Here is a 17299-nt window from a genome sequence, read left to right on the forward strand (position 1 = left end):
GTTTGACAGTCAAATCAGTCAAAAGCAGAACAATATTCAGTTGGCTGGGTTTTCCGTGCAGCTGCAGGACAGAACAGCTATGTCTAGTAAAACAAGGGGTGGCGGTGTGCGTCTATTTGTCAATTTGCATAGCTGGTGCGGGATGTCTAATATTAAGGAGGTCTCGAGGTATTGCTCGCCTGAGGTAGAGTACCTCATGATAAACTGTAGACCACACTATATTATTCGTAGCTGTCTATTTACCACCACAAACCTATGCTGGCACTAAGACCGCACTCAACGAGCTGTATAAGGCTATAAGCAAACAAGAAAATGCTCATCCAGAAGCGGCGCTCCTAGTAGCCGGGGACTTTAATGCAGGCAAACTTAAATCCATTTTACCTCATTTCTACCAGATGGTCACATGCGCAACCAGAGGGGGGAAAAAAAGTAGACCACCTTTACTCCACACACAGAGACACATTAAAAGCGCTCCCTCGTCCTCCATTTGGTAAATCTGACCATAATTATATCCTCCTGACTCCTGCTTACAAGCAAAAACTAAAGCAGGAAGCAACAGTGAGTCGCTCAATATGGAAGTGGTCAGATGACGCGGATGCTACGTTACAGGACTGTTTTGCTAGCAAAGACTGGAATATGTTCCGGGATTCATCCAATGGCATTCAAGAGTATACCACCTCAGTCACCGACTTCATCAATAAGTGCATCGATGATGCCGTCCATACAGTGACCGTATGTACATATCCCAACCAGCAGCCATGGATTACAGGCAACATTCGCACCGAGCTAAAGCCTAGAGCTGCCATTTTCAAGGAGCGGGACACGCATAGTCCCTTTAACCATACCTACATGTACATACTACCTCAATAAGCCTGACTAACCGGTGTCTGTATATAGCCTTGCTACTCTTATTTTCAAATGTCTTTTTACTGTTGTTTTATTTCTTTACTTACCTAAACACACACACACACCTTTTTTTCGCACTATTGGTTAGAGCCTGTAAGTAAGCATTTCACTGTAAGGTCTACACCTGTTGTATTCGTTACACGTGACAAATAAACTTTGATTTGATTAACCTGGACGCTTATAAGAAATCCCGCTATGCCCTCACAATCCATCAAACAGTCAAAGCATCAATACAGGACTAAGATTGAGTCCTACTACACCGGTTCAGACGCTTGTCGGATGTGGCAGGGCTTGGAAACTATTACAGACCACAAAGGGAAACCCAGCCGCGAGCTTCCCAGTGACACGAGCCTACCAAATGAGCTAAATGCCATTTATGCTCGCTTCGAGGCAAGCAACACTGAAGCATACATGAGAGCACCAGCTGTTCCGGACGACTGTGTGATCACGCTCTCCATAGCCAGACGATGTGAGCAAGACCTTAAAACAGGTCAACATTCACAAGGCCGCGGGACCAGACGGATTACCAGGATGTGTACTGGTCAACCTCTCCCTGACAAAGTCTGTAAGACCTACATGTTTCAAGCAGACCACCGTAGTCCCTGTGCTCAATAAAGTGAAAGTAGACTGCCTAAATGACTACCTCTCCGTAGCACTCACGTCAGTAGCTATGACGTGCTTTGAAAGGCTGGTCATCGCTCATTATCCCGGAAACCTTAGACCCACTCCAATTCGCATACCGCCCCAACATATCCACAGATGACTCAAACTCAATCACACTCCACACTGACCTTTCCCGCCTGGACAAAAGGAACACGTATGTGAGAATGCTGTTCATTGATTACAGCTCAGCATTCAACACCATAGTGCCCACGAAGCTCACCACTATTTTTATTTGGGGATTTTTTATTTCAGCTTTATTTTACCAGGTAGGCCAGTTAGTACAAGTTCTCATTTACAACTGCTACCTGGCCAAGATAAAGCAAAGCAGTGTGACACAAACAACAACACAGAGTTACACATGAAAAAAAAACGTGCAGTCAATAACACAATAGGAAAAAATGTATATACAGTGTGTGCAAATGAGGTAAGATTAGGGAGGTAAGGCAATAAATAGACCGTACTGGCGAAGTAATTACAATTTTGCAATTAAACACAGGAGTGATAGATGTGCAGAAGATGAATGTGCAAGTATAGATACTGGGGTGCAAATAAGCAAAAATTAAATATATAACAGTATGGGGATGAGATAGTTGGATGGGCTATTTACAGATGATCTATGTACAGGTGCAGTGATCTGTGAGCTGCTCTGACAGCTGATGATTAAAGTTAGTTCGGGAGATATGAGTCTCCAGCTTCAGTGATTTTTGCAATTCGTTCCAGTCATTGGCTGCAGAGAACTGGAAGGAAAGGCAGCCAACGGAAGAATTGGCTTTGGGGGTGACCAGTGAAATATACCTGCTGGAGCGCATGCTACGGGTGGGTGCTGCTATGGTGACCAGTGAGCTGAGATAAGGCGGGGCTTTACCTAGCAAAGACTTATAGGTGACCTGGAGCCAGTGGGTTTGGCAACGAATATGAAGCGAGGGCCAGCCAACGAGAGCATACAGGTCACAGTGGTGGGTAGTATATGGGGCATTGGTGACAAAACGGATGGCACGGTGGTAGACTGCATCCAATTTGCTGAGTAGAGTTTTGGAGGCTATTTTATAAATGACATCGCCGAAGTCAAGGATCGGTAGGATAGTCAGTTTTACGAGGGTATGTTTGGCAGCATGAGTGAAGGATGCTTTGTTGCGAAATAGGAAGCCAATTCTAGATTTAATTTTGGATTGGATATGCTTAATTTAAGTCTGGAAGAAGAGTTTACAGTCTAACCAAACACCTAGGTATTTGTAATTGTCCACATATTCTAAGTCAGAACCGCCCAGAGTAGTGATGCTGGACAGGCGGGAGGGTGCTGGCAGCGATCGGTTGAAGAGCATGCATTTAGTTTTACTTTACTTCAAGAGCAGTTGGAGGCCACGGAATCAGAGTTGTAAGGCATTGAAGCTCGTCTGGAGGTTAGTTAACACAGTGTCAAAAGAAGGGCCAGAAGTATACAGAATAGTGTCATCTGGTTTGAGGTGGATCAGAGAATCACCAGCAGCAAGAGCGACATCATTGATGTATACAGAGAAAAGAGTCGGCCCGAGAATTGAACACTGTGGCACCCTCTTAAAGACTGCCAGAGTTCCGGACAACAGGCCCTTCGATTTGACCTACTGAACTCTATCTGAGAAGTAGTTGGTGAACCAGACGAGGCAGTCATTCGAGAAACCAAGGCGGTTGAGTCTGCCGATAAGAATGTGGTGATTGACAGCGTCGAAAGCCTTGGCCAGGTCGATGAATACGGCTGCACAGTACTGTCTTTTATCGATGGCGGTTATGATATTATTTAGGACCTTGAGCGTGGCTGAGGTGCACCCATGACCATCTCGGAAACCAGATTGCATAGCGGAGAAGGTACGTTGGGATTCGAAATGATCGATGATCTGTTTGTTAACTTGGCTTTCGAAGACCTTAGAAAGGCAGGGTAGGACAGACATAGGTCTGTAACAGTTTGGGTCTAGAGTGTCTCCCCCTTTTGAAGAGGGGCATGACCGTGGCAGCTTTCCGATCTTTAGGGATCTCAGACAATATGAGAAGTTGAACAGGCTAGTAATAGGGGTTGCAACAATTGCGAAGGATAATTTTAGAAAGAGCGTCCAGATTGTCTAGCCTAGCTGATTTATAGGGGTCCAGATTTTGCAACTCTTTCAGAACATCAGCTATCTGGATTTGGGTGAAGGAGAAATGGAGGAGTTTTGGGCAAGTTGCTGTGGGGGGTGCAGGGCTGTTGACCGGGGTAGGGGTAGCCAGGTGGAAAGCATGGCCTGCCGTAGAAAAATGCTTATTGAAATTCTCAATTATCGTGGATTTATCGGTGGTGACAGTGTTTCCAAGCCTCAGTGCAGTGGGCTGCTGGGAGGAGGTGCTCTTTTTCTCTATGGACTTTACTGTTTGAAAAAGCTAGCCTTTGCTTTCCTAACTGCCTGTGTATATTGGTTCCTAACTTTCCTGAAAAGTTTCATATCGCGGGGGCTATTTGATGCTAATGCAGTACGCCACAGGATGTTTTTGTGCTTGTCAAAGGCAATCAGGTCTGGAGTGAACCAAGGGCTATATCTGTTCCTGGTTCTAAAACTAATCTAAGGACCCTGGGACTAAACACCTCCCTCTGCAACTGGATCCTGGACTTCCTGATGGCCGCCCCAGGTGGTAAGGGTAGGCAACAACACATCTGCCACTCTGATCCTCAACACGGGGGCCCCTCAGGGGGGTGTGCTTAGTCCACTCCAGTACTTCCTTTTTACCCACAACTGCGTGGCCAAGCACGAATCCAACACCATCATTAAGTTTGCTGACGACACAACGACAACGATGAGACAGCCTATAGGGAGGAGGTCAGAGACCTGGCAGTGTGGTGCCAGGACAACAACCTCTCCCTCAACGTGATCAAGACAAAGAAAATAACCGTGGACTACAGAAAAGGGGGGGCCGAACATGCCCCCATTCACATCGACGGGAATGTAGTCGAGTGGGTTGAGAGTTTCAAGTTCCTTGGTGTCCACGTCACCAACAAACTATCATGGTCTAGTCACACTAAGACAGTCGTGAAGAAGGCACGACAACACCTTTTCCCCCTCAGGAGACTGAAAAAATTTGGCATGTGACCCCAAATCCTCAAAAAGTTATACAGCCTCACCATCGAGAGCATCCTGACCGGTTGCATCACCACCTGGTAGTGCAACTGCTCGTCATCCGACCGTACGGCACTACAGAGGTTAGTGCGTACGGCCCAGTACATCACTGGGGCTAAGCTTCCTGCCAAAAATTGTCAAAGACTCCAGTCATCCAAGTCATCGACTGTTCTCTCTGCTATGACACGGCAAGCGGTACCGGAGTGCCAAGTCTAGGTCCAAAAGGCTCCTTAACATCTTCTACCCCCAAGCTATAAGACTGCTGAACAATTAATCAAATGGCCACGCGGACTATTTACACTGCTACTACTCGGTGTACCCCTACCTCGACTAATGTACAAATTACCTCGACTAACCTGTACCCCCGCACATTGACTCCGTACCGGTACCCCCTGTATATAGCCTCGGTATTGTTATTTTATTGTGTTACTTTTTATTTTGTTTTTTACTTTAGTTTATTATTTATTATTTATTGAACTGCATTGTTGGTTAAGGGCTTTTAAATATACATTTGACGGTAAGGTCTACACCTGTTGTATTTGGCGCATGTGACAAATAAAATGATTTGTGTTGTGGAAAATCTACACAGGTGAGTGACCTATGTCAAAGCTACTGTAAGCCCATTACACTCAATAATAGAGTTACCTTCATTGGAATGAAATAGAAGATCCTGCGGAGCATCAGTAATTGGTCAGCACAGACTAAGGGAGCATTGGAGCAATTTATCAAAGAGCTGTAATAAGTGTCAAAATTAGACTTGACAGTAAATTCACGTAATCAATATGTCAGGTCTATTTTCTGTTTGATGGTTGTGAATGAGATCATTTTAAATGCTGCAGGATGATGTATCTATTTGACATTTCTTGACAAAATTATGTTAGCAATCCCCTGGGTGGAACACTAAAACATTTATATCGCAGAAATGTTAGCTGTGTGGAGGAACATTTTGTCATTTGTATTTTCTACAACATTTTCAGCTTTTTATGTGCTGGAAAGACCTACCATTATGCTATTATGCTACTGTATCTTGTTACTAAATGGCCAAATGGCTTCTCTAGCCTAATTACATTTGACCCGGTTTGTTCTGGAATTCCAGTGCACCCTGTTTAAGTAGGAGTGACCAATGCAAATAAAATGACCAGCTATAATGGCCGGGCTTCTGGTTTAAAGATGTCTCCACAGTATTTCCACTATACTCTGTGCTCAAGGAAGATCTGCAAACACATAATAAAATGCTCACGCATGCTCTGTGTTTAGTGGAGATTGTGTTTGGTGCCACGTTAGGGAACTGTTGGTCAGTGTTGTGTCTGGGCTTCATGCTGGCTTTGGGGCCCATTAACCCTATAAGCTGAGCCCCACTCACTATGAGTGCTCTCTCAGCCTTAGGGGAATCGCTGCTTCAGAAAACTCCATCTCCACTGAAGGCTTGCCATCGTTACCTGGCAACTGCCACACACAACAGGAAACAGACTGAGGGACTCTGTCACAACGCCAGAGAAAAAAGGAGCACATTGATGATGGGAGACAGGAAGGCTGAGTGGTAGGGACGATGGAGGGTGGGTGGTGCAGGGCTGGCCCTTAAATGTACACAAAGAGCTAACATAAATGACATGCATATCATTCTCTCCTGGGTCAAAGTAGAGGAGAGATTGACATCATCACTACTTGTTTTTGTGATAGGCATTGACATGTTGAAAGCGACAAGCTTTCTGTTTAAATGACTAGCACACAGCTCAGACACCCATGCACAAGGCATGCCACCAGGGGTCTCTTCACAGTCCCCAAGTCCAGAACACATTTTGGGAAACACAGTACTGCAGTCATGGCCAAAAGTTTTGAGAATGACACAAATATACATTTTCACAAAGTCTGCTGCCTCAGTTTGTATGATGGCAATTTGCATATACTCCAGAATGTGACGAAGAGTGATCAGATGAATTGCAATTAATTGCAAAGTCCCTCTTTGCCATGCAAATGAACTGAATCGCAAAAAAAACATTTCCACTGCATTTCAGCCCTGCCACAAAAGGACCAGCTGACATCATGTCAGTGATTCTCTCGTTAACACAGGTGTGAGTGTTGACGAGGACAAGGCTGGAGATCACTCTGTCATGCTGATTGAGTTCGAATAACAGACTGGAAGCTTCAAAAGGAGGGTGGTGCTTGGAATCATTGTTCTTCCTCTGCAAACCATGGTTACCTGCAAGGAAACACGTGCCATCAACATTGCATTGCACAAAAAGGGCTTCACAGGCAAGGATATTGCTGCCAGCAAGACTGCACCTAAATCAACCATTTATCGGATCACCAAGAACTTCAAGGAGGGCGGATCAATTGCTGTGAAGAAGGCTTCAGGGCACCCAAGAAAGTCCAGCAAGCGCCAGGACCGTCTCCTAAAGTTGATTCAGCTGCGGGATCGGGGCAACACCAGTACAAAACTTGCTCAGGAATGGCAGCAGGCAGGTGTGAGTGCATCTGCACGCACAGTGAGGCAAAGACTTTGGAGGATGGCCTGGTGTCAAGAAGGGCAGCAAAGAAGCCACTTCTCTCCAGGAAAAACATCAGGGACAGACTGATATTCTACTAAAGGTACAGGGATTGGACTGCTGAGGACTGGGTTAAAGTCATTTTCTCTGATGAATCCCCTTTCCGATTGTTGGGGCATCCGGCAAAAAGCTTGTCTGGAGAAGACAAGGTGAGGGCTACCATCAGTTCTGTGTCATGCCAACAGTAAAGCATCCTGAGACCATTCATGTGTGGGGTTGCTTCTCAGCCAAGGGAGTGGGCTCACTCACAATTTTGCCTAAGAACACAGCCATGAATAAAGAATGGTACCAACATGTCCTCCGAGAGCAACTTCTCCCAACCATCCAGGAACAGTTTGGTGACGAACAATGCCTTTTCCAGCATGATGGAGCACCTTGCCATAAGGCAAAAGTGATAACTAAGTGGCTCGGGGAACAAAACATTGATATTTTGGGTCCATGGATAGGAAACTCCCCAGACCTTAATCCCATTGAGAACTTGTGGTCAATCCTCAAGAGGCCGGTGGACAAACAAAAACCCACAAATTCTGACAAACTCCAAGCATTGATTAAGCAACAATGGGCTGCCATCAGTCAGGATGTGGCCCAGAAATTAATTGACTGCATGCCAGGGCTGATTGCAGAGGTCTTGAAAATTTTGACTCTTTCAACTTCATGTAATTGTCAATGAAAGCCTTTGACACTTACGAAATGCTTGTAATTATACTTCAGTATTCCATAGTAACATCTGACAAAAATATCTAAAGACACTAAAGCAGCAAACTTTGTGGAAATTAATATTTGTGTCATTCTCAAAACTTTTGGCCACGACTGTACACAGAGCCATTACTACATGGAACTCTATTCCACATTAAGTAACTCAGGAAAGCAGTAAAATTAGATTATAATAATACTACACCTCATGGAACAATGCGGACTGTAAAGAGACACACACAGGCAGATATGTAGTGGTGCAAAGATGTTATACACTCTAAAAATTAGGGGTTCAACAAGGGTTCTTCTTAGAACCTCAAAGTTCTTCAAAGAACCTTTAGGGTTCTTGGCACTGATAATTGCCCACAATTTTTTTTTCCAAGAATCCATAGGAGGTGGAGTTCATCGAGGAACCTCGTTAGTTGGCGTGGGTACTTGCAGGAACTTAAATTCCCTACTGAAACATTTGAATTTGAATTTGAAAGGACAGCAGGGGCAGGCACTTAACTGAACAATGGAAAGATCTCCTCAATTTAAGGTAAGGTTTGTCCCTTGTATGATCTACAATTATATTGTTTTCTGATGACACCATCTATCTTTTCATATTTGTGCAAAACTTTCTAAAACAGAAAATGGACACAATTCAATGGATACCATTCAACAAAGAGGTAAGCCTCCCGGGTGGCGCAGTGGTCTAGGGCACTGCATCGCAGTGCTAGCTGCGCCACCAGAGTCTCTGGGTTCGCGACCAGGCTGGGCTGGGTTCGCGCCCAGGCTCTGTCGCAGCCGGCCGCAACCGGGAGGTCCGTGGGGCGACGCACAATTGGCATAGCGTCGTCCGGGTTAGGGAGGGTTTGGCCGGTAGGGATATCCTTGTCTCAGTATGTAAAATGTAATAAAATGTATGCACTCTACTGTAAGTCGCTCTGGATAAGAGCGTCTGCTAAATGACTAAAATATAAATGTAAGTATATGTTGAAGGCTAGCTATATTGGTGCAGATGACTGAACTGCTCACTTTTGTGTATGTGTCTTTAGGTATAAAGACAAGGAGACATACAAATTGGCATTGGTATGTAATGCAGATCAGATTTACCATCCTCCTCCCTTACCTCTTCAATGAATTTACCCTCAAAAGTTTTAGAACACCTACTCATTCAAGGGTTTTTCTTTATTTTACGATTTTCTACATTGTAGATTAATAGTGAAGACATCAAAACTATGAAATAACACATATGGAATCATGTAGTAACCAAAAAAGGGTTAAACAAATCAAAATATATTTTATATTTGAGGTTCTTCAAATAGCCACCCTTTGCCTTGGTGATAGATTTGCACACTCTTGGCATTCTCTCAACCAGCTTCACCTGGAATGCTTTTCCAGCAGTCTTGAAAGAGTTCCCACATATGCTGAGCACTTGTTGGCTGCTTTTCCTTCACTATGCGGCCCGACTCATCCCAAACTATCTCAATTTGGATGAGGTGGATCTTCCAATCCTATGGCAGTCCTCATGAGCTCCAGTTTCATCATAGCGCTTGATGGTTTTTGTGACTGCACTTGAGAAAACTTTCACAGTTCTTGAAATGTTCCGTATTGACTGAACTTCATGTCTTAAACGAATGATGAACTGTAGTCTCTCTTTGCTTATTTGAGCTGTTATTGACATAATATGGACTTGGTCTTTTGCCAAAGAGGGCTATCTTCTGTAAACCCCTCCTACCTTGTCACAACACAACTGATTTGCTCAAACACATTAGAAAGGAAATAAATTCCACAAATGAACTTTTAAGAAGGCTCACCTGTTAATTGAAATGCATTCCAGGTGACTACCTCATGAAGCTGGTTGAGAGAATGCCAAGAGTGTGCAAAGCTGTCATCTAGGCAAAGGGTGGCTATTTGAAGAATCTCAAATGTAAAATATATTTTAAAAAAAATGTAACCCTTTTTTGGTTACTACATTATTTTACAATGTAGAAAAAAGTAAAAGTAAAGAAAAACCCTTGAATGAGTAGGTGTTCTAAAACGTTTGACCGGTAGTGTATTTATTGCATTTTGTATTAAACCTTTATTTAACTAGGCAAGTCAGATAAGAACAAATTCTTATTTACAATGATGGCCTACCCCGGCCAAACCCTAACCCGGACGACGCTGGGCCAATTGTGCACCGCCCTATGAGACTCCCAGTCACGGCCGGTTGTGATACAGCCTGGAATAGAACCAGGGTCTGTAGTGACACTTCTAACACTGAGATGCAGTGCCTTAAACTGCTGCTCATCCCATAGGCCTCTACATTATTCACATTTACACAAAAACCAAGGTATGAATACTGTTGTGTGCATGTTTTGTTGATCATCTGTGTAACTACTATTTTTTGGTTCACAGACTTCACCCTATCTACACCTCTTATGAATATAACAGGAAAGCTGTTTGATCACCATGCACCCAAAAAATCATTCTGGCTATGGCTAGGGAGAACATCAACACATTAACATCAACATGTCAGAGGATATACCCATTGGACATGGGGCTCTGCTGGGTGTTTACCTCATATTTTGTTTTTAATTCTGCTTTGCCACTAAAATCATAATAAACACTGAAAACTAAAATAGTGTGTTATTGTTATGCATATTATTATTAATAATAATAGGGGAGGGGGGAGTAGTAAAAATGTTCCCCAAAGGTTCTTCAAAAGGTTATTTGAGGAGCTATTAAAAGGGGTTATTTGAAGAACATATAAGGGTTCCCCCACAGTTTCAATTTGAAGAACCCCTAAGGATACTCCAAGAAGCTTTTATTTTTAGATTATTATTTTTTGTAAATATTATTTTTTGATGCGCCTTAGTATGTTTAAACTCCAGGAAGAGTAGCTGCTGCTTGGCAGCAGTTAATGGGGATCCCAAAAAAATAGAAATAGAAATGGCATATCCATTATCTGATCTTCCTTCTCATGCTCTTTACATGTAAATATTGCATTTCATTTTCCACTAGCCTGCAGCGCTCTCTGAACAGCAACTGTCGCTGCCAGCCCAGCTAATCAACCACGTGTGGAAGTAGCTGAAAACCACAGTGAGTGGAGTGAATCTCAATTAAACGTATCTGCTGGTCAGACATGGAGATCAGCATCACTGTTCAAGGGGCGGTGCGCTTGCGCTGAAGGTGATCCCCGGGATTATAATCGCCAAGGAGCTCTCTGCAACCAAGCAGTGCGTCACACATGCCCAGACCAGCTAGGATCCCCTTCCACACAATCAATCAGGTATTACAAATCAGTCGCTCAAATAATATTTACTCTCCATGGGAATCATACATTGAATCCCGTCCCTGCGTTTTGATTTCTTTGCTTTATCCAATTGTATCCAAAAGTGTTTCACTCTGCAGATACGATTTGTATTTTTCTTCGAGTCGCTTTTAAAATAATCTACATTCATTTTTTCTTTCTCATTAAGCAGATTTGGCATAGTTTCGAAGTTTTGTTAGAATATAGCGAGAGCGCATCACCATCATCATTAGAGACCTAAAGCGAAGCTTTATGGCTATTGGATAACGCAGACCTGCGGCTGTCTTCAAAGTTCGATTTCGGACGTGCGGTTACCTTGTCTGTAGGAAAAAATGAAATCTGCTGAAGAGGGTGAGTAGACTCTTCCTGTTACTTTTGAATGTCAGACTGCGTTTAAGAGTAATATTGCATTCATAAACGATAATTCCATCGACATCTGAACGGATGATTTTGCGTGTTGGATAGCTGCCTGTCTTGTCTAGTGGTGCACTTTCTCTTCAGGTGTCTGTGAATGGGTTTCTCCTCTGTTTCGATGCCCTACTATTATACAGGTATGACAATGTAGAAGCGTACTGAATACTGAGATGATTATAGGATATGCTAACAATAAGACGTAGCCTAATTTACATAAACAAAAATATAAACGCAACATACAACAATTTCAAAGATTTAACTGAGTTATAGTTTATATAAGTAAATCAGTCAATTGAAATAAATAAATTAGGTCCTAATCTGTGGATATCAATACAGTCATGTGAATTGAAATTGAATAAAAAAATAGGTAGGGGCATGGATCAGAAAACAAGTCAGTATCTGGTGTGAACCCCATTTGCCTCATGCAGCGTGACACATCTCTTTCACATTGAGTAGATAAGGCTGTTGATTGTGGCCTGTGGAATGTTCTCTCACTCCTCTTCAATGGCTGTGCAAAGTTGCTGGACATTGTCAGGAACTGGAACACGCTGTAGTACTCGTCGAACCAGACCATCCCAAACATGTTCAATGGGTGACATGTCTGGTGAGAATGCAGGACATGGAAGAACTGGGACATTTTCTTTCAGCTTCCAGGAGTTGTGTACAGATCCTTGCGGCATGGGGCCGTGCATTATCATGCTGAAACATGAGGTGATAGCGATGGATAAATGGCACAGCAATGGGCCTCAGGACTCGTCACGGTATCTCAGTGCATTCAAATTGCCATCAATAAAATGCAATTGTGATTGTTGTCCGTAGCTCATGCCTGCCCATACCATAACCCCACCACCACCATTGGGCACTCTTGACAGCGTTGGCATCAGCAAACCGCTGGCCCACACGACCCCATACACCCTGTCTGCCATCTGCCCGGTACAGTTGAAACCGGGATTCATCCGTGAAGAGCACACTTCTCCAGCATGCCAGTGGCCATTGAAGGTGAGCATTTGCCCACTGAAGTGGGTTAAGACACCGAACTTCAGTCAGGTCAAGACCTTGGTGAGGACAACGAGCATGCAGATGAGCTTCCCTGAGACGGTTTCTGACAGTTTGTGTGGGAATGCTTTGATTGTGCAAACCCACAGTTTCATCAGCTGCCTGGGTGGCTGGTCTAAGATGATCCCGCAGGTGAAGAAGCTGGATGTGGAGGTCCTTGGCTGGCATGGTTACACTTGGTCTGCGATTGTGAGGCCGGTTGGACGTACTGCCAAATTTTCTAAAATGATGTTGGAGGCGGCTTATGGTAGAGAAATTAACATAACATTATCTTGCAACAGCTCTGGTGGACATTCCTGCAGTCAGCATGCCAATTGCACACTCCGTCAACATTTGTGGCATTGTGTTGTGAGACAAAACTGCATATTTTAGAGTGGTGTTTTGTTGTCCCCAACACAAGGTGCACCTGTGTAATGATCATGCTGTTTAATCAGCTTCTTGACAATCATCACCTGTCAGATGGATGGATTATCTTGGCAAAGGAGAAATGCTCACCAACAGGGATGTGTGCACAATTTGAGATAAGTAATATTTTTGTTAGTGAAAAAATGCAGGGATCTTTTATTTCAGCTCATGATACATGGGACCAACACTTCACATGTTGCGTGTATATTTTTGTTCAGTATATATCCATGGTAGCTACTTACGTTATGAAATAAATATTTGGTTTCATCAAAAGGTTTATATATAGTACCCATTTAAATTGTATGTATTGAGGCGAAAAATGGTTTATACTGTACATATTGGGGATATGTTTATATTGCCTTAAGGAATGATGAACTTTGAAACACATGGGTCTTTATTATGAGAGCTACATTACATTATGAGGCACCACTCCTATGAGTAGGGAGTGGTGGGCGTGGCAGCGGTGGCACAAAAGCTCTCATTCAGGATGGTTTACTCAAATTGGTTATCCATGCCTCTCTGCCTTTTCTTGCATAAGTAAACAGACCCCATTTGAAGAGAAATTGACCCAAAATGCACAGTGTTTCAGTGTGTAAGTCTAGATTTAATACAATTCAGTCAGAGAGCGCACACAACTACCAGTGGTTCTCGTTGGTAAAATGGCATCTTCTATGCAATCCATTTAGAATTGACATGGAGACATTGCAAAGCTGTGACACCACTGTGATGTTAAAGGTTATTACATTGTGATTATGTTGTGGGCGTCATGTGGTGGTGCACTGATGTCATGTCTTTATGGTTGCCTCAGTAGTCTCTTAATTCACAGCAGACAGGAGCTCTGGCGACTGCATGCTGTCTGAGACTGGACTGGTTTTAAGAGCTGACTAGTAAGATTACTCAGGTCCGTGTACCCTTAAACATCCCTTCCCCCATTCTCCTCTGTCTGTGCCACATGGGTAGTCAGTCTGTCTCTTATGCCCTCATACCCAGTGAGGGAGCTGGCATCTTGAACCTCCCCTGTTGGGCACAGATTGCACCTTTTAGTCATGTAAACAAACTAGCCATGTGGCACCCCATCATGAGCAACACCATCACAGCAGCTTTCTTTGTAATTCACTGGCAACTACAGTATGTCTTTCAGTGTGTGAGCCAATGAGAGTATGTATGGACCATAATTCTAACTCATTCTATGTATTTGCTTTTCAGATAAATACAGCCACACCCCCAACATCAGTCTCTCCCTGGGCAAATCCTGCCTGCCCTCCCAGTACCACAGTCTCCAGTCTGGCCCCACCATCTCAGTGTCCATCAGCCAGCCTCCCAGCTACAGCGCCCAGAACGACATGAGGACAGTGGGTTACTACTCATCCCCTAGCATCCATCCAAACAAGGCCCCGGTCCTCGAGAGCCCTCGTATTGAGATCACAGCCTACGGGCAGTTTCCTGAGGAGGAGGTGGAAGAGAGCAACAACCTTCCTGTGCCTAAACAGGTCAACTCCATTGTAACCCTGACGTTGCCCAACGCAGATGGCTACCGGGACCCCAGCTGCCTCAGCCCGGCCAGCAGTGTGTCATCACGCAGCTGTCACTCCGAGGCCTCGTCCTACGAGTCGGGCTTCTCCTACAACTATGAAAACTCACCCCAGAACTCGCCCTGGCAGTCGCCCTGCGTCTCGCCCAAGGGCTCCTCCTCTCTCGCCCTGCCGGGTGAAGCTTGCACCCATGCGGGCTCCCCACATAACTCCCACTCTACTTCCCCCCTCACCAGTGTCATGGATGACAGCTGGATGGGCCAGCGAGGCTCCAGGCCCAACTCCCCTTGTGGTGGCAAGAGAAAATACAGCTTCAACGGAACCGCAACCTACAAGTACCCCTACTCCCCCAACCACTCCCCTGGGCCGTCCCCTCACACCTCCCCACGCCTCAGTGTCACAGACGAGTCCTGGATGCCTAACAACACCAACCAGTACACCAACTCAGCCATAGTTGCAGCCATCAACGCTCTGACCACAGACGGTGTGGCAGACCTGGGGGAGGGCATTCCTCTGAAGGCCCGGAAGACCAGCCTGGAGCCTGGGGCAGTCTGCCTGAAGGTAGAGCCTGGAGGAGAGGAGCTCAGCCCTGGGGAGCTTTGCCAGGATGAGTACTCTTCCCGCCTGCCCTTAAAGAAGGAGAACTACTGTGGGAGGTTACTGGATGTGCCATCGCACCCATACTCATGGTCCAAGCCAAAGCAATATGTCAGGTAAGCTGATGCAAGACTTTGACTGACTGAAATAATATTCATTATAAGGTTGACAGCTCCAGACAACTAAACTTTATTGAGGTCAAATTAAAGTCAATTCAGAAATATCCATTATGAGGAAACATCCCAGCAAAGCACTGACAATCTGCAGTTGTGTCTTGCTAGATGGCAAACGTTAAATATACCCTCTCCATCTTAGCCCATCTCTGCCAGCCCTTGACTGGCAGCTGCCATCCAGCTCCGGGCCGTACAGCTTGCAGATCGATGTGCAGCCCAAATCTCACCACCGCGCCCACTACGAGACCGAAGGGAGCAGAGGGGCAGTCAAGGCTCTGGCAGGAGGACACCCTGTGGTGCAGGTCTGCTATCCTCCTTATACTAACATACCGTACTGTTAAAATAGAGTAGTCTGCATGTAATACCATTAGCCCTATCACTCCTCTGCTTACCACTTTCTCCAACCTATTTCTACGATCACTTTCTCTCCAACTTATTTAAATCTCCAGTGCTGAAATATGTTAGTGGGTATGTGTTTTTAACTTTTTTTAAAAATCATTACAAGTCTATAAAGTTATTCGAAAGACGTCATAGTTCTGAATGAAATACCATAGGTATGCTATTAGACAGACCAGTCCGCTCAGTCAGTTCCTGTCCAGACGAGGGTGACTCAAACTTTTCCATTATGTCTCAAGTGCAGGCAGACAGTTGCAAAGCGAGGTAATGTGACCAGTAAAGCTTAGTCATGAGATTAAACCACAGTAACTTTGGTGGTCGAATCAGAAGAAGTATTGAGTAATAGTAATTCTTGGACTACAAGGCCGGTCTTCCCAATCATTGCACCACATCACTGACTTGATTTCAACCTCTGAATAAACCACAGTGAGAAGGGAAAGTAAGTCATCAAAGGTGTCTGCAGGCAAAGTTAGAATGTGTTGAGTGGTATCTAGACGGTTGAACATCTCACATATTCTTGTGCGGTGACACCCCAAAGTTTGCGACCACCCTGAGAATCCAACCAGTAGGCTACAGTGGGGCTGAATGGGAACCTGGGAACGTAGCTAGCTAAGCATATTGAACAATCCCATGTGTCTAAACACCAGCATGCACATCTGTGCTGGGTAGTTTTTCTCTGTGATTAGGTGCTAATGATTTAATGACATGGGGTCTGGGTTACTCTCATCATGAAATGAGAGTGTGCTCTTTTGAAAACCTCCACCTCCCTCCTCTTCCCTCCCTCCCCCAGCTTCTGACCAAACACACAGACTTCCCTTTGTTTAGGAAAGTTCCCGTCTGTAATGCTGACATCATCCACAGTGGCTTCCTATGGAGACAGCCTGACCAGGCCGGGCTCAAACCACACGTTTCTGGCAGTCTGACGGAGATGTTAGAGGAAACCTCAGAGAAGGCCGCTCAATCTCCCTACACTCTTAGAAAAAATGGTTCCAAAAGGGTTCTTCGGCTGTCCCCATAGGATAACCCTTTTTGGTTGCAGGTAGAACCGTTTTATGTTCCATGTAGAACCCACTGTGGAAAGGGTTTTTACTTGGAACCCAAAAGGGTTATACCTGAAACCAAAAAAGGTTCTCCTATGGGGACAACCGAAGAACCCTTTTTAGGTTCTAAATATAACCTTTTTTTCTAAAAGTGTATCTTCCTGATTACATGGTACTCTGTGGGCTGTGGACACTGGCTGACTGGTCCTTCTCGCTGGCTCTTCCTATGAGTCAAACCTTGACCAAACTGTGCAGAGTTTGTTCTGGAAGCTGCTTCAGTTCCCTCCTTGTCGAGCACAGCTTTCTGTTCTTTTCGAATGCCACGGCTGCTGCTGCTGCAAGCCACATGCGCCATTTTGCAGATGGCAGACTGAGTAATGCTCTTTTATGGCGAAAATCATTAACTAATGTAAAATATAGTGAGTGAAAATATCTAAAACTGGCCAAAGATAATACTGTAAATGAGGATGTGTATTGTGTAA

At 44.6% G+C, this 17299-nt stretch overlaps 1 protein-coding gene across 1 annotated transcript in view; it reads left to right on the top strand.

Moving 5' to 3' along the window:
• The first annotated feature begins 11142 nt into the window (after positions 1-11142).
• The window catches only part of LOC139558853 (nuclear factor of activated T-cells, cytoplasmic 1-like), a 65831-nt gene continuing 59674 nt past the window's right edge, over positions 11143-17299 (top strand). The window contains exons 1-3 of the mRNA XM_071374362.1: positions 11143-11555; positions 14286-15324; positions 15524-15683. Of these exons, the coding sequence (XP_071230463.1) occupies positions 11537-11555; positions 14286-15324; positions 15524-15683 (1218 nt within the window). The 5' untranslated portion in view covers positions 11143-11536. The remainder of the gene's footprint in view (positions 11556-14285; positions 15325-15523; positions 15684-17299) is intronic.

This window comes from Salvelinus alpinus, chromosome 29 (genome assembly GCF_045679555.1).
Source record: "Salvelinus alpinus chromosome 29, SLU_Salpinus.1, whole genome shotgun sequence".
NCBI classification, from domain to species: domain Eukaryota; kingdom Metazoa; phylum Chordata; class Actinopteri; order Salmoniformes; family Salmonidae; genus Salvelinus; species Salvelinus alpinus.